The sequence below is a fragment of the Ammospiza nelsoni genome, chromosome 7 (assembly GCF_027579445.1).
Source record: "Ammospiza nelsoni isolate bAmmNel1 chromosome 7, bAmmNel1.pri, whole genome shotgun sequence".
NCBI lineage: Eukaryota > Metazoa > Chordata > Aves > Passeriformes > Passerellidae > Ammospiza > Ammospiza nelsoni.
In genome coordinates this window covers 14,565,838-14,590,959 of record NC_080639.1, presented here as the reverse complement: position 1 = coordinate 14,590,959, position 25,122 = coordinate 14,565,838, and the positions used below count along the sequence as shown (strand labels likewise).

Here is a 25,122-nt window from a genome sequence, read left to right as displayed (position 1 = left end):
TGCGTTTCCACAGATGATTGCAACAGTATGAATTTTACAGATTAAAAGGCCAGAAGGCAAGTGAACCAAAAAATGTACTATTGTTGTCATGGTTTAACCTCATCCAGGAACTAAGTACCACAGTGCTGCATGCTCCCTCTCCCTGCATGCTCCCTCTCCCTGCTCCCACCAGTGGGATGGGGAGGGGAATCAGGAAAAAAACACCTTGTGGGTTGAGCTAATAATAGCTTACTAATGAAAACAAAGTAAAATATACTACTACTATTTATTGTAGTGGATAATAAAAAAGAAAAATAAACCCCAAGAAAAACAAGTGATGCCCTACAGAGTAGCTCACCAACCCACTGACTGATACTCGCGCCTACCTCAAGCAGCGATCGGCTCCCCCCAGTTCATGTCCTGGCCATGATGTTCCAGGCTGTGGAGTATCCCCTTGGCCAGCTGGGGTCAGCTGTCCCAGCTGTGCTCCCTCATGGCTTCTGCTGCACCCCCTCTCTGGCAGAGCACAGGGAACTGAAGTGTTTTTGACTTAGGGCTAGCTCTACTTAGCACCAGCCAAACCATCAGAGCATTATCAATGCTCTTCTCCTACCCAACCCAAAACACAGCACTGTGCCAGCTGCTAAGGAGAAAATGAACAGTATTCCAGTCAAAACCAGGACACTGTTAAGACATTAATTTAAAACAAATCTGGTGAATTTTTGGGAGTTTAAGAGCAGCTAGAGTATCATACAAGAAGTTCAACAGAGGTTTCTCCCACAATCACACAAGCAGAAATGCCGAGAAGCAGCTGCACAGTGAAGCAGAAATTAACTGTTCACTTTCTTTCAATAGTCTACTCTGAAAAGCATTCCTCTCACTGTCTTCCATCCAGTCAAAAGGAAAAAGACAGAATGCAGTCAGCTGGTGGGGACCATAAGCTCAGACACAAACAAACAGAAAAAAGAGCTTTAATTTTACTATGAAAACCAGCAAGTAAATCCCTTAAGTTTAGGTTTTTAGTTTAGATTTCAAAAACAAAAAGTTTTGGGTAATAATCTCCATTAGTTTTCTGGTAAAGTAAGTCCCCAGAATTCAGAGCTGTAACAAGTCACTGGCTGACTTTAGGAGGCACCAGTCTGTACCACCAGATCAGCAAAACGGAGTCATTTTGACAAATCAGATCTCCCCAGAAACAGCCTGAACTAATTCATCTTCAGCAGCAGGCAGACCATACTGCAAAAGTGTCAAAGTGAAACATTTCAGGTAATAAAAACCACTACAGAAGTTTGCAGAATAGGAAGTCAAGTTTTAGAAGGTTGACATCAAGTGACTGTTTATCCATGGTCAAAATTAGTAAGGTTGTTGAAGAGCTAACACTGAGCAGGCTGATGGAAGTACAAAAGCACCCAGCTGCGTTCAAAAATTTATCCATCGTGGATAGTTAAGACAGCATTTAACTGAGGTGCACAGAATGCTAGAATGGAAAAGAAAATGTCAAGACAAGGTATTATTTTCTCTCAGTATGTGAAAAGAGTAGGAAGAATCCAAAGGAAGTTAAGACAAATAGAAGACAAAACACACAGAGATGACCTTTATAAGTTCACAAAAAAATAGGGATCTATGGAAGAATCAAATCAAATGTCAAAGAGAGAAGAGTGTAAGGGAAGTTATTTAATAGATATATCTGCTGTGAAAAATTATGTATGATTTAGAAGTCTGAAAGTCTGTCCACGATTCCCCAGAACATTTTATTTAGAAGTTGCCTTTTAAGTTAGAAGTAATGTTTGTGAAAGGTCACTCTAAAAATGCTGATGCCCTAAAAAATGGCGGTCATTTATAATAAAAAAAGACTCATTTTAAAAAAGTGAAGTCTACACTCTGCTTAATAGCTTTGATTCACTGAAGGTTCTTAATATTTAGCATCCTGGTGTGTGTCCTGATGAGAGAGATACAGCTTTGTGGTTCACCTTGAGGATAATCTTCAGAGATGGCAGGAAATTCTAGTAAGTTTCAGAATTTTCAGAATGTAACAACAAAATAAGGTTTCATTAACATCATTATTCTAAGTGTGATAGCTAAAACCTAAAAAAATAAGGGAAAGTTGTAGAACCAAAAAGTCCAGTTGCACATTGAATGAGAGTCATGTTACAGAAACTATAATCAAATTCTAGTGAGACCCCAATTTCTTTGTTAATGACATACAACAGTATTACAATATTACACCTGGTATGCTTTGTTTTAACTGTCTACCTTCAAATTTACATTAGTAGACCTATATTATCATATCCTGCTGTAAGTTTAGATTTGTGACTCAGCAGTATATAGAGAACATCATAAGCCTTTCTGCACCAGCAGTTAATTCCTGCTCTGTTTATCCTTTTGATCCCATGCTCACAAGTCCCATGCTTCCTTCCAATGCTCACAAGTACTGACAGAGGTTTATTCAAAACTTAATTATGAAAAGAAATACCATGGCCTTTTAAAATCCCCATTAAAACAATAGCCTGCATAATTATTACAAGAATTAATGAGTAAAATGTAGCAAGTTTACTGACAAAGTTATTAACAACCAGTAGGAAAGACAAGAAACCAATAGCAACCCCATTTGATTCTAATTCAGCACCTCCAATCATCAAAGCACACAAGTTCATGAATAAATCCTACTAAACTCAATTAAATTCAGGCAAACAAGCTTAAATCCTTTCCTGATGCATCCTTCTGATAGCAGACTGCACAAAGGTCTCTAAGTTAGCTGGAAACTGGGACAGAAGGCGACAAGCTGTTCCATAACTCTTACAAACAAATGAGCTCAAACAATCCTTTGTTTCAGCAAAACACTTGAACAAGTGCTTAGGTTCCACTGACTCCACTTGAAGTGAAGCTCACATTTACATGATTTATTCCAGCAAGGCCAGCATGAATACTAAAGAATCATACTCACTCAGGTCTCTCATAGCCGAGGCTTTCTCGGATAGACCACGCAACCTGGTAAGGGGAGGTTTGCTCTGAATCCTCCAACTCTTCTCCACTGTCTTCAGACCAATCCAGCCCTAAGGGAATTGAAAACATGGAAACTGCATGAAAAAGGCATCCACCTCATATAAGCCCCTGAGCAATCTTTGGCACAAAAGATGAATGCATAGAATACTTGCAAGCATAATTAAGTTTGATTAAATTATGCAGTATTCTCAATTATGCAGGAAAAGCTACAGTAACAGCTCCATTACAGTGTGCAAATAGCATGCACTGATTTTTATCATAACTGAGTTTTCCTTTTAAAATCCTTATTGGCTTCTTTACCCATAAACAGTGCAAGAAAAATCACCAACTATCTTACCCACAGAGAAATACTAGTTTTCATAGTCAAATACAAGGTAAGAGAGAAGTCTCTGTCACGAAGAACTGACTACTCGGTAAATTTTAATACTATATGATCTAAATAGGCCAATTTCATTTCTGTTTATATTCTGACCCCTTTTCTGTGCCAAAACATGGAAGAATATGAAAACTGTAAGACACAGCAGCAGGGACAGAGATAGATACACAGCTACCCAGGGTGTTCCTCTGCTCAGTCTCTGTAATTGCCTGCCAAATGCACATATTAGTGGGAAGAAAGAGCTAAAGGGAGAGATACAAACACTCCAGCACTTTCACCAAGCAGCATGTTTTCACTTAATGATGATGCACTAATATCAACTTACAGCATGCTCCAGCAGCCTCAGTTTGGCTAGAAAGCAGCCAGTAAGTTCTCAGGTGGAATGTTTTATCTGGAGCTTCATCTTTTGGGGTTTTTCCTATTATCTCTCCAACATCCAGTGAAATTCTTGCCACTTTCTTGCAGCAGGTGGGATAAAATCTCATTCCTGCATTTACAAGCTAGCATTTTTTACTTTTTCATTTTCTTGTGTGCTCCTTGAAAATTGACAGAGTTAAGGAGCATTTCATTTTTGCTAAAACTAAACTAAACAACTATATCTGAGAGGATTCTGAAGTCAGATGCCTTGAATTTGGGATATGCATCATCAGTACTTGGTCAAGCCCTTCAGAGTTAGAGACACACACACATAAGCTTGGAACACAATCATCAGGTAACTCTTCATCATATAGAACCAGCACTTTAACATAAAGCAAAGATATCAGAAACCCAAATTTTCAAGAACTTCAGCATCCTAAAAAATTATTTTTTATTTTTATTTTTTAAGACATATAATTGAACTAAATTAAGATACCTTAAGACATTTGATAAAATACCAGAATTATAGTTTCAACTTAAATGTTTCTTTTTCCTGTTGTCTCTTCCATAAAGGAATGAAAAAACAATTTAATCATTTCATAAAGATTTCCACAACTGACAACGACATAACAAATTGTTTAAATCCCTAAGTTTAAAAACAAAATCAGAAACTGAGTTGTTTAGCTTCTCCTGGAAAAAGGAAGGAATAAAATCTAATACAGCTTCAACTGTACTGACACTGAAGACTGCAGTTACATTAATATCCAATTACATGGCTCTGATGTTGGTACACATAAAACTGGCTTAATCTTTTGAAAGATTCTCTAGTGCTGCTCAAATACAGAAAAGAAATCCTGACATTTTCTGATCTGGCATACTTAGTCTTTAATATTAAGGCTTATAATGAATAAATAACAAATAATTTTTCCACTTTCACGTAATTAATACATAAATTCTTTTACTTTGCCAAATATAAACTGTTCTAAATGCATCCACATAGTTATGCACCTGCCTAACTGTACATGTATAGGTCTAACTGTTTTTTAGTTTTACTATGCCTCTTTTTAAGGAGCACCTATTCTCTTCATCAGCTGAGAATGTTGAACATTAAGCACAGAAAGGGATCTTTCTACAGTCTTTCAAAACACAGGTCACTTTCTAAGCTACTGAGGACTGTGACACTCAGAAATGCCTCTAGAGCTGCCATTCCTCTAAAGACCTGCACTATATACAGGACCATCAAAGCTGTTTTCTGAAGAACAATTTCCTTTGGAGACATGATACTGGATGCTAATTATCTCCTGAACAAATAGTCAAAGATCCCATGAGTGCCAAAGGGCAGATCTTCACAGCAAATTAAGAAAAAGTTAATTGAAATTGCAAAAATTACAGATGTTTGCAATTAAATAAGACATTATATAGGAAATGTCCAGGTTTATCTGAAGTCTTTTTTTGTTTTAAACATCATAAATGGTGTTCCTACTTATATCACACAGAGTCACATTTCCTTTTCCCTGCCAGTATTTTATTTATTAGAAATGTACAATGTAAAACTAAGCAGAAAAGTGACTTGGGAGGGTGAGGAAGATAAAAAGGACAGATAGCTGTGCCTAGGTCTATATTCACAACAAGACAAATCAGCCATAAGGTCAGTTGCCTTTTCAAAGCTTACAGAGCACTATTATCATAACACCAATTTGGCTATATTTGCTCATATTTTCATAAGCAGCTATTGATCATTATATGTAAGGGGAAGAATATTTCTGCACAGTATGGAGACAAGACTTCACCCTTCCAACTATCTTCTGTAACAATGCTGCTCTCCTGAAGTGGTCTTTTCCTTCTGTTCATCCATAGACATAAATAGGGCCCAGTCAAGAAAAATTCTCATGTGTTCCAATTTTCCAATTAAGTCAACTGGAATTTCAAATATGCAGAGATTGATGGGTCAAATTGCCAAACTTTCACTTATATTCATTATGTCACGTGCACTTATCACACACCTAATGTTTCAATCTAACATTGTCCACTCATGTAGGTACTGCTAGTGTCACATTTACTACTCAAGTTGCAAACCTTCTCCGTGAGGTCTCTATAACCCAAACAATGTTTTCTACACCTCAGTTTGGTTTCTTAAATGGTTAACAGAATGTTAAGAAGAATAAACAACCAAAATGCCATAAACCATTTGGGATGGGTCCAGGCATTCCCTTCATAGACAATAGAGCTAAACAAAATGCCAAGAGATTACCTAGCTCAGGGTTATTTTGTAAGGACCGCATAGGAATTCAGGACAGGGCCAGGAAGACATTCCCATTCAGTCTTTTGGTTCCAGGTTAAAACACATGGCTGCAGTGCATCTGCGACCTACTCACCTAAGTGAGGAAACAGATCAGTGTCCAGCTGCTGTTTTCGAGTGCACAGTTTCACCAGTCTCTGGAGCCGGCTCATGCAGGACGAGTGCGGAGGGAAGGCTGTGGCTTTCATGAGGACCCGGTCAGTCCGTGGCGGGTCGGTGCCAGGAGCCCTGGCAGGTGGCAGGAGAGGCAGAGGTCTCTTGTTGGACAACTGCCGCGCTTGTGCTATAGTGTGTGTGGTGGGTGCCACTCCCTGCATTGGTAGGCTGGTGTTCAGAGGTTGAGGTGACTTGCAGACTATGCCCTGCGGTAGCCCTGTCGGCTTTAACGAAGCTGATGAAGGTGGCAGATGGGAGTGCTGCTGCTGCTGCTGCAGAGGCTGCTGCTGCAAAGGTGCAGGAATGGGGCTAAAGTGCTCTTGGCGAACTTTTAAAATCTCTGTCTCTCTCTGGCGCTGCCGGTTGTGAGCCAACTTGCTCTGCAACTTTTTCTTCACTGTTGCCCCTTTCTTTAGGTCATCATCCTCCTCATTGAAAGCAAAGGGGTCTTCTAATTCTGCCTCCAGGTAGTGGAGAGGAAGCCTTGCCCCTGGAGGGGAGAGGGACATCCCATCCAGTCCATTGGGCACCTTCAAGGCCAGGGTGGGCACTGTCAGACCGAAGGCCATAGCATCCATCTGATGCCTGACCTTTACCTCCTCTATGGGATCATTCTTTTTCTTCCTCTCCTTTTTCGGTATAAAGCCAAGTACCTGCAGGTGGCTGTTGCAGTACCTTTGAAAAGTTAAGAGCAGTCAGTTATTAACTAAACTTCCCTAAGTAAAATCTGAAGGCAAGACATGACTTAGGAAAAACTCACAGACACATTTCAAGCAAATATAAACAGAAGAAGTTTTATAAGAATTGTACACAACTTCTAATACAACAGATAACTGTGGTGCTCCCAAACCAGCAGGAAAACAACTTACACAAGCAACTATTCCTAATCTTAAGGTATAATATTCTTCATTCGTTATTCATAGGAAAATCACATACAGTCATTCAAAATCCTAACTCTCTAACAGGGTAAACAGTCAAAATCCAAAGTGAACAAAACAAATGGACAGTCTGATACAAAAATTAGCAAGAATGCAAGCCATTAACTGATCTGTTCAAAAGCTCCTAAGTACATTGAAAAGTATTTCCTTTCATTTGCTCATTCTTTCAGTGGAAGTAGTTAACTTTCATCAATGCACACAGATTTTCATCAATGCACACATTACTATTATTATGAATTCCACTGTAGTAGGGAGCAGTTTCTTATAAGGGCAATCTCAGTACCTATCTAGCTGCTATGAAAGACCACTATTTCCACTTACTGAACAAATAGCATAAATACTTAAATTCTGTTTTAGTAGTTTAACATGATGAATTTGAAAGCCAGATGATTAGCTGAATATTCTTCAACAAAAATCTATCTTAAAACAAACTCTTTGCTGCTAGAAAACATTCACACAATGCCAGAAATATGTATATATACAATCCAAAAGCACGGATTTTAAGTTCTTCTAATATGAAAAACTTTCAAAGTCATGCTATTAAAAAAAAAGAAAGCGAGAAGGTCTTTGATATCTGTCACAAAAGTAAAAATAATTACAATTTATGCCACAGATGAAATACTAAAAAGTAAACAATTAACTTTTGTTTGATTGGAATCAGTATGTGACAGAAATTTAGGAACCATGATGTGATCCTTTCCCTGTACACCACAAGCAGACACTCCTGCCTCTGTAGAACCCATTAACAATGAAAATTTGCCCTTGCAGAATCCCATCTATAATTTACAGCTTATAGATGACCAAAGATACAAGGAAAGAGTGATGTCTGCATCAAGGTAATTATAGACAAGATATTGAATAGAACACCATGAAGCTATTCTTTAAAATCAGATCAGTATGAATCTGAGAACAGTAAGTTTTTTTTGGAAAAATAGGTTAAAATTACATTATTCCGGTCTTCATGGAGCAAAAAAATGGCAGAAAAGCCCAAAACAACCCCCCAAACAGGTTTAGCACTTCAGTTTAACCACTTTCAACTTGTCGACCCATTTCTAAAGAAACAATGAGTGAACAGCTCTAAAGGGTCCTTAAAAGGGAAAAAAGAGAAAGCGAATTCATATATGCTGTTTAATGGTCTCCATATATGTACAGCTTCTTTCAAGACCCACACTCCTAAAGTTTCACAAACCAGAAGACACTGAAAAGCACTGCTACTTATTATTGCCTAAATAATTTCTTCATTACATTATGTTGTAAGTAAAAAATAAATCTAGATGAGGCAAGCTAAAAGCCAACAACTTGTGCAGTCCTTATTAGAACACACTGGAATACTGTAAATTCATACTGAGAGATGCACTTCTAAAAATAAAATTATATAATAGAGGGCTCAATAAAGCTTCCCTTAAAGTCAACAAGCACTGTTTCCATATTTAAAATTAAGCCCTTTTTAAATATGTTGTTTGAACAGTTACCACAGCACTTTTAGTATGGCGGAAGAAAAAAAACCAATAAACAGACTAAACAAACACAAGGGAATTTTTTTCCCTCTTATGCCAATAAAACGAGTGTTCTGCTTAACACAAATGCTTCCCTTATATTGTCCAGAACTTAAATTACTGTCATCTTGTGCTTGTGCTGATATGAGGAGGTAGAACTGCATAGACCGTTTTCATTGCAAAAACAGTAAGAAAATAAATAGAAAAGGTGAATAAGTCTGTGTAAAGGTAATAAGCTTGCTAAAATTCTCTGAGTTTTAGGGCTAGTAAGGGTTTGTCTTGTTCATTTAACTCTAACAGAATCATTTTTATATGGCAGAGAATAAAGCTTTGGCTCTTACAGCTGACCATACTGCCTCACTGAGAGCCAACTGGCTCCGCTGGACACAAACCCACAGATGCCAGGCTACAACATTCAGATTCCAGTACACACTGACTTGGCTCTGTGCTTTAGGCTCTGCCAACTCCCTGTCTTCCAGTATAACCAAGGCTGTTCCACCTTGGACTAACAGGAGCAAGAAGAAAGCAGGAAGAGCAGTTCAGTCTTGTCTGGGTAAAGCAGACTGCACGCAAGCAGTTTTGGCTAGGCACAGCTCTCACTAGCACCACTTCAGCCTTGACCGTGTCATGCTCTTGCTAGCCCTGCACACAGCCAGGGGGGCATGGACCCACATTTCCTCATCCTGCACATTCCAGGATGGCTTTTCAGTCAGCCCTGAGCTAAAGTGGCTCTGACTTCATGCGGTGCTGCAGAGTCTGCATTAGCAGTTCAAGCCCATGGAAGTCAGGTTACTGGGGAGACAGGAACTGAACCTGCAAGTAGCACAGTGCTTTTCACATAGCTCTGAGCACAAAACCCATTAGGGTCAAGCTGGCCCTACAAGAGCCAATTCCAACAAGCCTGCCTTAGAGGCTCAGTTTGTCACTGAGCATGAGTTGTCTGTGAGTTATGCTCAGCTGACAGTATCACAATAAGTATCTAATTCAGGGGGTTTTCCCCTTCCTCAATCAGCACCAAAGGCACTTATTCTGTGCAGGTAATGTCAAATTAAGTCCACAAATATGGTGGGTTAATATCCATTAAAATTATCATAACATGAAGCACACAAAACATGATGGGCTCTGAAGAATTCAGCTGGACTGTTTCCTGCATCCACTGGGAAGGCAAGAATTTAGACAGTCAGGTTTCCTACCTACAAATGCATTCTGCTTCTTAGTACACCCCAGTTTGGTATCAATTTCCATCTCTTACTTAAAAAAAGACACATACAAACTGGGGAGCAGCTTGTATATTAACAAAGAATTTAACGATTCTCTTAAGTGAGAAGAATTAAAGACAAAATAGTGTTTAACTCAACTATATTGTAGTAAACCTATATTTAGAAATCAAGTTGCATTTCATTATCTTTGTGTGTATCTGGTTAAGAAATAAGTAGGAGATGTCTTCAGAGAAAAGAGAGATATAAAACCCATGTGTGTATCATCCCACATATATATATTCTCTAAAAAATATAGTGAATAGAAAAATCAGACTTCAAATAAGGCAATGAAGTCACATATATTAATAGATTTAATTTGTAGAATGTTAATGGTTAATAAGAAATGTAATAATATGGCATCATATTAACCATCTTTGTGGCCAGTAGCATCTCATTTGTCTAGGGTCAAGTGATAATTCTTCTTAATTATCTGTGGACAGACTATGAAGCTTTTGGCATATAATGCATGCATCATCTTGAAATACTTTTTTTTAACAATTTCTGAAAGTATAAAAGAAGATAGCTGTCAGAGCATCATACAGCCTGCTTCTGATCCTGTACAGTTCCATGTCTAAAACTGTGACAAAATGACCATCTGACAGTAATTCTGTACACAGAAATGAAAAGCTATGAGTGAAGAACTCAGACACTACAAACATCTTTATATTGAACAGAGTGTGAAAAAAGTCTTCTAAGAAACAGATACAGGTTTGCCTGCCAAAAAGAAGTTTAGAACAGCCACAGTCTTATCACTAGCATTCATTAAATGTTATTGTTAAAATTAAACTGTGCCCCAAGAAACAGTCTTCTAAAATATTCTTTCAACTACCACATCCTCTCATTTGAAATTAAAAGTTTATTTTCTCTTTCAGACACCTGCTGTCCTCTTCAAGTACTGTGACACTCGATATGCAACTGAATTATTCTAATATAACATACACCAGATGTCATGACCACACTTCACTTTAACTTGAGAAAAATCAAAAAGAACAAAGTGTGAACTCAATTCAAGGTGTAAAGAAAAATCACAAATTCCATGGGAACATATGAGACATAAAAAAGCGTCATTAAGTACTATTACTTCTATTGTTTTTCAGTATGACCCCTGGTAAACAGGAACTGTTTCAGTCAGCTCTTGCATCTGAAATTACAGCATACCATTTGTGCTAACAATTTCTATGATCATTTCTGTGAGCTTATTTCCAAAGAGCCTCAATTGTACAGTAGCAAAGAAACACTCACTGACTGTCAAATTACAGCTTCCAGTTATTCATCTTGTGCCATTTGAGCATTTGCCCTACAGCTTTTGACAAACATTCATGTTTTTTTCTCACTTCATCAGTCTCCTCAGCTGAAATGGCAGGTGAAGTGCAAGTTAATTTAGAGCACAGTCCAACTGTTGTTTCAGACAAGAGAGGGAGCTGTGAGCTGAGAAGGAAGTTATATGTAGGGCACAGTGGGAACACCACTAATAATGCAAAAGGTTAGTGAATGGCAGCTAATAATGTGAAAGGTCAGTGAATAGTGGCTTGATTTTTTTGGCACACTTTATTCATATTTTAGGTTTTAAAAAGCATTTCTACAAGAACAAGCCTCAGATAGTTAACATACACCTTAATTAAACACTGCATTGCTGGCAAAACCTGCAATGACAGCTCTGAAAAATAAAGTCATATATTGATGGCAGACCAGATTAGACAAATTCTGCTACTTCAGCCCGAGCAGCACCAATGAGACTGGTGTTCAGGAAGTCTTAAGGAGCAAGGAAGAATGCCCTTATGGTTACAGTATGGGCTGCAATTCAGGAAATCTGCTTTTAATTCCCAACTCTCAACAAGTTCAAGGACTATATTTTGCTAGGAATTTAATACCCAGGCACTCTGGGCATCTTCATTTGGGCAGGGAGGGGGAGAGAAATAAGGGAAGCAAAGAAGAAAAGGAGTATGTGGCATTTTGCCAGCTGGCTCATCTGTTATCAACTAATATTTATTTTATTCCAGTAAAACAATACTACAGATCAGTACCAAATCACCAATACTGAATTGTAATTCTGGATTTGTCCCTACATGTCACTGCCCCTTGTGTCCAGAATATAAGCATTTTCAACTACTTGTCCTGAAAAAGCAGATGGGACTGTGCTTTTGGCACTGCTGGCTAAACAAGCAGGCCTTTTGAAGAACATGAACTGTGAGTGACAAAGCAAATGAGTTATAACAGCTGATATTGTGCAGCAGGTTTGATCCACAGTTTATAGTGAATTTGTGAAAAGCAGTGAACTCTCCCATAAACTTCCTTGGGATTAAGTCACTGCCCTCTCACTGAGTACTTGACTCCCACAGAAAATAAAATAAAGTTTACTGGTCTTAAAACAAATTTCTCAAAGGAACATCCTGGAATACAATTCACTCAGACCAGTCCCTCCCTCATCCTGAAACCAGGCAGCAACTTCAATAAAACGTCCCAGCCGCTTCCCACTTTGCAGAGAAAAAAAGCACAGCTCACCTACGGTCCTCAGACTTGGGGATGGGGTTGGTGCAGCGTTGGCTGTTGTACTTGGCCACATATTCACATTGCTTGAAGGGGGCAGTCTTGTCCTCCAGAACGTGTCTGATGCAGAAGGCGTAGCCGTTAAGTCGCCTCTGCTTGCACAGTTTGGGGCTATACGAGCACAAGGGCTTATTGTCAACCTCAGAGAAGTGTATGTGTTTGCCTTCATACATCACGTGACTCTATTCCTTGTGAACATCAGCTGAAAGAACCAAAATATTGAGACAAATCACATAAGGGCAGAAAAACTGCATTCAGTTCTAGGTTGTGTGTTTCATTCAGGCCAGAAAGAAGGATCCAAAACAATACCTGATTTTAAATCTTCTGTACCATGTCAGTGTTAAGAGAGAGCCCCAAGGACACCACTATCTTGGAATGATGATGAACCAAGATGAAGCAGATTGTCTAAGGAAAACATCAAAAGGGTCACAGTCAGTCAGAATAAAACAGATATTACTACAGTAAGTAAACAGGCACATGTAGTCATCAAGCCCATAGTTCAGCTAGCACCCAATAAAACAACAGCACAACAGTTTTCAATCAGTACTCACAGATCTTGGAAAACATTAAAGAAATTACTGGGAGAAAGAAAATTCTACTGCCACCACACTTAAATCACTTTAACAGAACTTCACTCATCTACCAGAAAGTGATTAGAAGCTACAAGTTGAAAAAGGTTAAGTGTCAGATTAGATCACCTGCTTTCATAAATCAAGCTGAAAGATGATTAACCCATTTGATTGCAGAGCGTTTACTTCAAGGTATCTTTATTTACAAAACCACCACAGACTGTCTTTGCTCTGCAAAATTACTTTGCCATAAGTGCAACAACGCTTTTTTCAAGAAAAGCTTGCTTTACCACACCTGATGACCAGTCTTTCAGATTTTGTAGCTGCTTATAATTTCTGCAAGCATCCATGTGCAGTCCTACCTAAGGTCATCATGGTTCTTCAAAGTTTATCCTACCTCACTGTACCTATTTTAGGGAAATGCAGGCATTAATACCAGTCAGTACTCCCATGAATGCCAGAAGGGCTGAAATGCCAATTCAGCAAGAGGCTGGGGTGCTACAGTGGTTCCTACAGTTCCCAAAGCAGGTTCCTACAGTGCAAATCCATGCAGTTGTAAGGTACTTTTTCAGATCCCAAGATTATGGAGGTCTTTGGCAAAAATCTTTTCAAAAAACCAAACAAAACTCCCAAACCATCCCAAAGTAGTGTCAAAAAAATTAACAGTACATATATTCTGCAGCTACTGTGATACACTAAGCTTAACCTGCAAAAGGTAGCTTTTATTCAGGAAGGTCATCCTGAAGCACTGGAATGAACTCTTTTGAGCACTCAGTTCAGTTTCATATGTGTTGTACACCAAGGAAAGGAATATTCATAGAGATGATATTCAGGAAATATGTAATAAATTAGAGGCATGTGACAAATGTACAGATTACCACCTCAATGAAATTACTTGTTCCTGAGGCCCAAAATGGCAAGAACAGAATTGCAAGGAGGAAACCTACACAGACTTTGAGGGAAAGATGCACTTTGCTCTTGTAAAGGTACAAGCCTCCACTTTCTGCTGTAAAAAAAGTACCATGAGAAAATGACAAAGCACTACAGCACTGGGGGATCTAGAAAACCAATTTTAAGTCACTAGGGCAAAACAAAACATCCTATCCCACAGAGTAAACAACATAAATCTGGCCTTCATTAGCATATATCTAGCTGTAAATGCAGAAAGACAGAAGAGTATTAAAAGACTTAAAAACACACTTAAAATTCTTGGAACAGCTGCACATGCACTACCGAGCATATGAATGGAGACAGGTGCTATAGATTGTAACTACTGCAAGCAACCTGAACAATCATTTGACAACAATGGTAACTTTGTATTTCCTCTTGATACACATTTTCCCTTTCCAAGCACACAGGGAAGCAGCCAGCCCCAGAGGCAGGAGCCTCATGCTTTGCTTACACCAGAGAGCCACAACATACACACAGTCACCTGGACCAATTTCAATCACCTTTCCCAACTTTTCTACAACATGTCAGTCTTAAGAACAAGAAAGTTCACTGTTGACTGCTACAAAAAGACAGAACAGGAAAAGGGAACAATCTCTTTAGCATGTTAAGGACCAAACATTCCTTTCAGTCACCTTGGCTCAGGCAGATACTGACATATCCTCCAGTATTCAGCAACAACATGAAGGAAACACATAAATCCCATGGGAATATGATGACCATACAAGAGCTGTGCATCCCATGTGCTTGAGAGATGGACTCCTCTATTACTATGGCAGCAAAAGTAATCAAATGAGTCTCAACTACTTGTGACCCACACACACAACACTGACAGAAAGCCTTTTGCTGCAGAGTCTGCTTCTCTCAGTTTATCAAAGCTTGGATTAGGTGGCATACTGGACTGGACATAAAACTTGAAAGACCAAGTGTATCTTGCAGCTGGAGTGCACCACATGTTGCTCTCTATTTTCTTCTGGTTTATTTATCACCTTCTTTTAAACTACCACTATCATGCTTTGCAGAGTTTCTGATGGATCCCTAACTTTCTCCTCTTTTGTACAACCCAGCTGTATTTCTCTTCTGAAGGTTAGCAGGCAATAGACCAAAGAAATAGCTCCTTAGGATGGTTCCAAAGTAAACAGTGAGAAATGCATACCTTGTGTGCCTCCGTTAAGCTTCTGTAAGGAAGCTGCTCCACAGTTCCCAGCCACTAATCCTAGATTTATTCTTGTGGCCACAGTCTTATTTTTGGATTTAACTCATAATTAAGTCTTATTTTTGCATTTTACTTGACTGTGTCAAGGCAGGCACAGTATTTCACTTCTCACTGGTCTGAGAGATACAGGGCACAAGAGCAATGCCATTTGAAACACTCACACAAAAATACTGACAATAATCCCCAGGGAAACCAACGAGCATGAATGTGAGTTTTTGGGTCTATACATACACTGAAAGAAGCTCATGCAAAAACAGCCATGTTAAAAATCCTGACAGTAATCAATTACAGTGCAAGGAACAAGAAAGCCAACAAACATGGTAGCCAACCAATGTTATATTAAAAAAACAACACAGCAATTTTCTCAAACTTGCAATTACATCTTTATTGGTAAATTCTTAAACAGACTCCCCAAAAGACATGTCACTATGTGGATACATTGCCAGGAACAGAAACTGAAGTTGGACTTAATCTAAGAAAAGCTTTTTTTTTTTACTTCCATGGCATACCATATAAGAGAGAGAGTGTGTGTGTATAAATATATATATAAAAATAGCGAAGACACTTAAATCTCTTCATTCTGATTTCATCTAATGCAGTGTTTTGTTTTTAACAATTTACAGGAGTTCTTATCAGAGCTTTTTGCTGCTACGTAAAAAGTAGCACAAGCATGGAATAGGCACATGTCACTTAACTGAGGAGAAATGAAACTACACTTAGCTAAATAGTGGGTGGGGGAGAAATTATTTTTGTCCCACAGGATTCAGTAAGAGATGACGGAAACATGGACTTCCCCTGGAAAAAGCAAATGCTTAAGCAGCTGTACTTCACTATAAAAATATCAGAATACAAAACTTTCTGGAAGCTGTTTTTGGTTTTGCATATATACTCTACATTGAAGATGTAGGAAGGTTCAACAGGACAAAAAAAATTATGCCTGCATGTGCTCAAACTAACTTTAGCCACAACCCGTGAATGAGAAATCAGAAGCTGCTTCTTGAGGAACCCAGATTTTCCTTAAACAACTGATTCTAAATAAAAGATTCTGAGCTACTAAGAAACAACAGGGCAAAGAACAGAAGGGAATCCAAAAATGCATGCCCTTGTGAAATAAAAAACCATGGTAGGGAATAAGGTAAATACAAAGCAGCCATACCAGATCGCAAAACATTGCAGCTAGAGGTACCTGATGAAGTCAGTAAGAGATTGATTCAAAACATATCAAAGAAGTATTTCTTCATTTTTACTATTCACAGGCAGTGAACTGCTGGAGCTTGCAGTCACATGAGACTATGGAAGCAGACACCACCATCAGGTTCAAAAAGGCAACAGAGAAATTCATGGACAATTGGGGACATAAGCAATGCACTCTCTAGCATGACCATATAAACAAATATGAGTGGTGGAGTAAGAGAAGAAAGCACAAAAAAAGTGTCTGGGCTTTAATGCCCTTCCTAAGTAGCATCACTTATTCCTACTGCCCTAGACAGAACATTAGGTTGGATCCAAGGTAATCTGACCCAGCAGGGTATTTTTCACATTCTTATAAGTTTATCACTAATATTTGTAACTTCATAACACATTCACTTCTCCCTTTGTCCCATTTTTTATTCTTGAGCAGCCGACAGGAATAAAATCTCCTCCCTCTGGCTGAAGTCCTATCTGGAAGTGTGAAGAAGAGTAACAAACTTAGCACCCCAGCAAGGCTTTATAGCAAGGACAGGCAGGACAGAGAGCAAAGTCACACTCTGAGACATCAGCACTTAAGAGCAGAGCTATTTGTCCTGCTGAGTGCAGCCACTGGTTGTCCATAAGATAACTGAAGGTGGTTTGCACAACGACTGCAAAAAGAGACATGGAAGATTTCAATACACACAGGAACACACCTGTCCAACTGCCAACACCTACTATCACCCTCTGGAAGAATCCAGCTTCCAACTTCTTTTAGCACTGGCTTTGCAGTGCAGGCATAATCAGCTCCCTTGCAGTGCACATCAGCTCCAAAGACAACACAGTTGTTGCTCTGCACTCCACACACTTTCTTCGAAAAGAGTTAAACACTCCCTCAGAGAGGCTGGAAAACAGTGTAGCAGCAAACTTTGGAGGATGAGCTTTACTACAACCATACCCAAGTAGCAGCATTATGTCATACAGAAATCTGGTACCTGACACTGTGAGTAATCTACAGGGAAGGCAATGGCTTACTCACTAACAGAAAACCCAAAGCACCAGAGCCTCAAAATTCAGATCGGTAATTTTGCGCAAATGCTGTGCTGAAAATATTAGAGTATTTTAAATCATGTGGGTTGAAACATTCTTAAACATATGCTCAGAACTTGACATTCAATGTACGTAAGACCCTTTTAGGCAATGGAATCCCCAAATGCATTGTAAATTGCCGGCAAGGCAATTATATGCTGGTGGTTAAAAGATGTATAATTAAGAGGACTGAGCTCAGAGCTTCACGCACTGCATCCAAACAAAATCCACAACTACAGAGGTCTTTACTGTGTTGTTTGCATTTGCTAATACTATCCTAAATTTCATGTTAAATTGCTTGGTGTGTTCATGACATCTCACAGACAAGGTACAATCATCTCTGTAGGTTCCCAAAACCATCAGCTTGAGGCCAGAAGTAGACCATGGATCAACAAGAATCTCAGCTTCTCCACAAGCACAAATAACATAAATAGTAGTTTTGTCATTTCCTCTTGACCAAGAAAGAACAAGTGCCTGTCACTGTCAGACCCATTTCCTGAAACTGAGCAAGCACACGGAGAGCAAGATGTTTGGAAACATGGAATTTCATCCACTCCAACATGAACAGAAGCCACAAAGTTCAAGACAAAAAGACAGGCACTAAAAGCTATTTTATAGCAAAACTTTTCAATTGGTGTTAGTAAGAAGTATACTTCTAAGTATGAATATAAAACATTCATTTTCTCTATTTCATAGCTAGTAATACCTCTATTTGAAAAGTTTTGTTCTATCAAGAGAAGCTGTACTACATCTAATTGTGATCAACATCAACACCAAAAAGTTGTAACTTTTGTCCCTATGCTGGGATCTAACCATAAGTTTGGCTTAGTTCTAGTCTTTTAACAGCTCCATTCTCTACTATACTCAGCTAGCAAACCAAGAATGCTGTAATTGTGGAAACAAGAGTCTTTTTGTCAGTAAAAGCACTCAAATTGAGACAGAGGACACTGGGAAGCAACGCACATCAGCTACAAGAGTTCCTGTACAGAATGCTTTCATTAACTAGAGTACAGTCCTTACTCAGGAAGGCCTCTGAAGTGCAGGTACTGCAACACACATGCAGGTACCCTGACAGATCAAGGCATTCAACATGCTAAGATCTTACGAGATATTTTTAGTTACCACCTGGAATCGTATTTTGGACTACTTTTTTTCATATGTTAAGATGTACCTGGGAAGAAAGAAGCAATATTGCCCTCATTCTGCCTTTTTAAAAAGCTTATTACTTCAGTTCTGGCAAAAGGCAGTTTACATTGCATAAGGATGTCCAATATATTAACAGAATAGCAGCAGAATGTTTTAGGCAACACTGGGAAAACAGATTATGCTTTAGAATATAACACAATAAATACAGAATTAAACTTAAGCATTATTCCTAATAATAGCAACAGCTAGAGAACTTACAGACTTGTAACTGGTTACAATCAAGAGCAGAAAACATAACTATGAGGAGGAAAATAAGAAATCTTTGCTCACAAACTGAACAGGTTCTTTTTGTTTTCCTACACCACATGAACTTAAACAGGAATTTTAATTTCAGCTGGTTCACTCATCTGTACATCACAGTATCTTAGAGAAAACCCGACAAAGATAGCCCAAATCCTAGAAACAACAAACATTTAAGACTCTATGGATTTTAGAAACTTCAGAGTATTTGTAAATAAGAAAGAACTTACGCAGGAAAATTTGTAACTACTGTCAAGAGTACGTTCCTACAGATTTCAAAAACTAATTTCCTAAACATGACTATTCCTGACCTAAGGTTCAAGATGGGTTCTGTATCTGGAAAGTTTTTTGCACAAGGATTTCTCTATTTGAGCAGAAGGTCTCCAGGCCCCAGTCCTGCTATCACATCCTCACAGGGAGGTTGTCACGCATGGTTATTTCAAGGTAGTTATAAACAGGCCTGGGTTTTGCCAGGATGAGCAGGGCTGCAAAGAGCAGCCTTCAGATACAGCAACAAATGGACCCTTTATGACATTGCAACACGGCAGAAATGTACTTTAGAAACATCTCAAAATACCAAAAGCAATATCCTGAGATAGAGATTAAACATACCATAACACACCTTGCATCTGTACTTGGGAAAAAAAATAAGTCCAAGTCTTTTATTTATTCAAATAACACATAGACTGCCTTTCCAGATGAGGTTAAACAAAATACCTTTGTCTTATTTTTAGTCCTAATACTACAAAGACAAATAAACTTATTTTCTCACAATACAATATCATTCTTGCTTCAATAGGAATATTCAGTAAATAAACCAATAGAGCTCCTCACAGAGGAGCCTTTCAGCAGGTATAAGCTATTGGAGTTTCAGTGTGGTCCTAAAATAAATTTGTACCTCCTGATGATTTACCAGACCATGAGAACACAGTACACACAGTTCTGTAGGACCAGGTCCTACACACAAATTCAATCACTCATCACAAAAATACTGAACATCAAAATAACCCCCAGAACATAAATTTAGCGTTGCTTCCAGTAAATAATTTAGCCTTACAATTAATAAAACTTCTGTGATCTTTTGTATGTACTACAAACAGCTCATGCAAAAGGCTGAATGTCACCAGTTTGTAAGTGACAGCTTCACACAAAACACGAGCTCTCCAGTTCAGCCATCAGCAGTGGTACCTGGTGGGTATGGCCTGAGCGTGGAACACTGCCACTACAGGTGAGCCCACAGGGGAGGGCACCTGTCTACAGGGGAACAGTGCATTGCCTAATTTTGTCAATTTTATTTTTAAGTCTCCCAACCCTCAAAAACTAAAAGGCCTTAAAGTATACCTGCATCGCACATTGTTGAGTAACTAAGTTAGAACTAACTCTATGTATTTTAATCAGATGGTATAATATAAGGCTTTAAGGTGAGTGTCACTGTCACTTCTAAAATTCATTTGAGGTTACTTGTACAAAGCCATTATAGTTCTGACCTAAAAGACACATTAAGGAATATCTGACCGAAACGTGCCACCTCCCGCGTTAGAAACCGGAGCTATTTCACCTGTGCGGGGTGAAGTGCGATGGTGGGTCTTCCAGTGCACTCACTTCACAACTACCAGACGTTCTTTTCCCTGAAAAAAAGGATCCTTTCATTTTCAGTCCTGGGGGGCAGCAGCACCTCACAGAGGCCCCCCCAGCCTGGCGGGACCCCAGCCCACAGGGACATGAGAGGTGGCCAGACACAGCCCTTGCCGTGTAGGGGCTACCGGAGCGCTGCCCTCCCCGGGCTGCGGTGCCAGTGGCTGTGGCTCCTGTCTCGCTAACGGGTCCCGGGACAGCGGGGTGGCCGAGGGACCCCGGCCTGGCCTCGGCAGGGCTCAGGCAGCCGCCGGCCCCGGCATGTGCCCGGCACCGAAGGTGCTGCCAGGGCAGCCCCTACCCCTGCCCCTGGTTCCGCGCTCGGGGGCCGGCCCGGGGCCCCACGTGCCGGCAGCTTGGGGGGCGGGGGGGGACACTCCGAGGGCTTCCCCGCACCCCCAAAACCGCCCCCCGCTACCTCCCAAAAAGTTGTGCGGCGAATCCAGCCGCCGCCGGCCCGGCCGAAGGGGGTCATCGACGGGGGGGAAAGGGGGTACGGGACGGGCAGGGGGGAACCTGCGGCCGCATTCCGAGGTGCCCCCGCCCCGCCGGCACCGTCCCCACGGCCGCGGGCGGGGGGTGGCCGGCGGCGGCGGTGGGGGGATAAAGAACCCCAAAAACGCTGCGAAACTTTCCAGGCCGCGGCCGGCGCAGCCCCGCGGGACCGGCACCGCCTCCGCCGCGGCGGCCCCGCACCGGGCTGGGGGAGGGGGTGCCCCCCCACCCCGGCACCCCTCATTAAAAGTCATTTCGGCAAATTAATGCCGCTCCCCGTCCCCCCGTCCCGCGGCCCTCTCGCCCCGCGCGGGGGGCGGGGGGGCTTGGTGGGGGGAAGAGCGGCCCCAACTGCGGCGCCCCCTCCGCTTCCCCCCAGCCGCCCGGCCCCGGCGGCGGCGGGGCTCGGCCCGCTCTGGGCCCGGGGCCCGGCGCGGGGGGCCCGGCGGGGCGGGGAGCGGAGCGGCCGGGCCGCGCCGCGCCGCGGCCTAGCGCCCCCCCGCCCTCGTTCTCCCCCGCCGCCCTTCACCTCCCGGGCAAAGGCGCCGCGCCCGACCCTCCCGCTGTGCCCCGGCGGCCGTCTCACCCCCCTCCGGCGCTCCTCCCGGCGCCCAAAAGCTTCAAAAACCCCCCTGGCTCCCCGCACCCCCTACTGCGGCCTACGTCGCTCCGACCGATCCCCGGCCTCGAGTAGCCCGCCTCCCCGCCCGCCCTGCACCCTCCGCACCGCCTGCCGCGCTACGCGAGCCCGGGGATGCAGGCCGGGCCTGGCTTACCTTTCCAGCTGCTTTTTTTTCCCTCCTCTCTCTCCTCTCCCCCCTTTCCCTCTGTTGGGCTGACAGATCAGAGTTTCCTCCCCAGCAGAGGGACTGGGAATGTGCTCGGGCTCTGTGCTGAGGAGCTGCTGCCCCCCTGTCTCTGAGAAGATCCTGCTTTTTGTGAGGAGGAAGCTTTGGGGGCTCTTTTATTATTTTAAAACTACAAAGTGCTCAGAGGGTAGGTGATTATTAAGGGGAATCCCTGAATATATTCTCCAGCAAAGAAGGCAGGGCTGCTGGGGCTGCTCAAGAATAGAGCCAGCAGCCTCCTATAGCACCACTACAGGCACTGAGAGGACATAACATCAGAGAGCGGCTCCTCTGCCCTCCAAAACAACAACTTTCCTACCATCTTGGAGGTAGTAGCGAGGGAGAGAGGGAGGGGGAAAAAAGTACAGAAGGTTTTTATAAAGTGTCAATTTGGGGGAGGGAGAGAAATGGCCAAAACAAAATATTTTATCATGTGTGTGACTTTTTTTTTTTTAATAAAAATAAAATACAAAGGCTCGTCGCTGAAGAATTTTTTTTTAATAATCTGTAAAGATCAACTCTCTGGAAAAAAAATTAAAGGAGGTATGGTAAAATATTTTTAGTTACTTCGTTGTTCTTAAAGCTATGTAATTTTTTTCTGTATTTTAATGTTGATAGCTTTTTTGTCATTTTGTGATGGTTCTAAAAATTAGTGTGTAATTGTGAAAGTTTGTGTAACTTTTTTTTGGTATTCTTAGTCTTAGTAAACAGCTGAGATTGATGTCGGATAGTTTGGTGTAATTGTACCATAACGTCCTTCTCTCTCTCAAGGCATTGTAAATAAAATTGGATATACAGGTATGAAAAGCCCATATTTTTTAATTTTTACTTTTATTTCTTTCTAGAGTAGGCTACATAGAGAAACAATGAGGGATTTAATGTGAGTGAGAGGAACCTATGATAGATATCTGAGGAATTGTGCTGTCATAAATTTAGCATTGTCTGCCCTTCAGGATGGGATGTGAAAAAACAGAACTCATAGCAAGAAATTTGGGGGCAACAGTTGAGTTTTGTTCTTAATATTTTCAAAGCATTTTGCACCCTTCTAAAAATCTGTTTCAGTTCTTTCTAAGTTACTGTTTTGATTTAGGGGCTTTGTTCTTCATATTTATGAATATTATTCCTAACTTATAGTTGAGAAATGCTATAAATTTATACTACAGTGTCTTATAATATAAATTAATATTACTTTTCTTTGTTGCAGATTCTTTTATTAGATTGTAAAAAATATATTAAATGCTGTCAAAACAGTGTCAGATGCTGTGGTGTATCTGTAGGTGAAGACACTGATCACTGTATTCAGCAGATCTGTGATAATGTTTCTTGAAGTGGTATTATGCTCAGCCCTATTCAGAGATGAACTGCAAAGATGCCTTTTTATTTGTCCCGAAGGAAGAGGAAATAATTAGGAAACTAATGAGCTATACATTATGTTTTTTCCATTGTAAAAATTATTCAGGTGGTATAGACTAATTGAACTGCAGTCAGACTAAGGTCATAAGGACGAAGTACTGAATTACTTAGTATATTATCACCCTCCTCCTCTCCCCTGCCAAATCTGAAATATATTGGTTTAGTTCAGTTCTTGTAATCTTAAAAAAAATTCCCATATTTTAGGTACATCCGCATTTCAAAACATACTTTGAGTTTGCCCAGCCTGCATAGTGAGTGTAGCTTGTGTGTTCATAGTGGGTTTTTCATTTAGATAAATAGGTTTCAATTAAAGTACAATTAAAAGTCAGCTGGTCTTTGTGTCACGCTGTTTTTGTTTAGCAGGGTTTTTTAGATTATTCTTAGTCTACCTAGCTCATTTTTAATAATCTGGAGTGTTGCATTCAATGGAATTATTGCATGGGAGGTGTTTTCCTGTTCTTTGATTTTTTTTCTGTTTTTCAGTTATTAATCTGTCAAATAGATAGTTTTGCTGATGTTAGAAAACAACAACAACAAAAAAACCCAAATATGTTGCTCCCATATTGTATTCCAAAAGAGTTTGTATTTTGTATAGAAGTAGTGCTATAATTGGGGTCCTTCATAATTTTACCAGTCATTATTGTATGCTTTGGAGCATGAAGTATGATTATTCTCTTTGTAAGCTGTTTCAGCAAAAACTACTTTTATATCCCATACCTAGAATTCATTACAGGAATGATAGGGATTACAAACATTGGTCAGGTATAGGATGATTGAAAAACCGCAAACCTTTTGAAATATTGCAAATAAATTATCTTAATTAATTTGGGAATTCAACAAATGCAGCATAAACTAGTATTTCCTTTTCTTTTATTCTAAATAGATAGATAAAGGGCCAAATTCTCAGACCCCACTTTTGCAGATGCTTGCAGGCCTTACTAACGCTTGCTTATTCAGAAGTGCCTGAAGGATCACTGTAGTTCCTGGCATAAAACTCTTCCCAAGTCGGTAGGATTTTGCTCAAATTTAAGTTTCTGTACAAAGTGATTTCTTGTATTAACCATTGTGTTAAACAAGAGAATTGCTACTTTCAACTTAATTCAGTAGTTCAGTATAGTTCAACTACAGTTCAGGTTCTCTTAATTGGAACTATTTAGATGGTTTTTGTGTTTTAGGAAGAGAGGCATACCATGAACAACTAATCTATGCCACATCTCTCTGTGGTACCCTTAAGAATATCTGTACAGCACACTTAGTATCTTGGAACTGTATTTTTTAAATGGGATGCAGGCAATTCAACATTTTAGAGAAATAGCTATGAATGCACTTGAGAAGCTGAGCACAGAAACAATATTAAACCTTTTCTTGGGCTTATGTGTTTGACTTTAATCAGATTACTTGCCTGCCTAAATTTAAACATGTGTCATGGTAGCATTACACATTTTGGTGACATCCTAAGATCTATCTGATGTGTTTTAATTGTGAAGCCAGAAGCTTAATGCCAAGAAAATGAGAAACATTTTGAATCTGGAAGTTTGGAATAGGAAAACTTGAAATGGAATACTTCTGGTATCTTGTACAAAAAAAAAATTAATTCAATCTTTTTAAGGAGGAGAAAGTAAAGAGGAAAAATTTGCCAGATCTTGGTTGTGTGGACTATTATGTAATCATTCAACAGAGAAATTAAAAATTTGTACTTCATGGATGGATAAATTTATTTAACAAAACTTTATTTACCTGAGAGTAATTTGCTTTTCACTAACTTACTAAGAGATAAAAATATTATTTTAATTTGCTGAAAATAAAATGTTACACAGTAACAAGCTAAAGGAGAGTCTGCTAGCTTTAGTAATGTAGAATGAAATTTTTTTTTTAAATATTTG

General features: G+C 40.1%; 1 protein-coding gene across 1 annotated transcript in view; it reads right to left on the bottom strand.

Annotated features, from left to right (window-relative positions):
• INO80D (INO80 complex subunit D) overlaps positions 1-21,897 on the bottom strand; it is a 45,649-nt gene extending 23,752 nt beyond the window's left edge. The window contains exons 1-6 of the mRNA XM_059476134.1: positions 21,755-21,897; positions 20,407-20,476; positions 12,720-12,815; positions 12,366-12,612; positions 6,091-6,845; positions 2,924-3,032 (exon numbers count right to left, since the gene is read on the bottom strand). Of these exons, the coding sequence (XP_059332117.1) occupies positions 2,924-3,032; positions 6,091-6,845; positions 12,366-12,583 (1,082 nt within the window). The 5' untranslated portion in view covers positions 12,584-12,612; positions 12,720-12,815; positions 20,407-20,476; positions 21,755-21,897. The remainder of the gene's footprint in view (positions 1-2,923; positions 3,033-6,090; positions 6,846-12,365; positions 12,613-12,719; positions 12,816-20,406; positions 20,477-21,754) is intronic.
• Between the last annotated feature and the right edge of the window lie 3,225 nt (positions 21,898-25,122).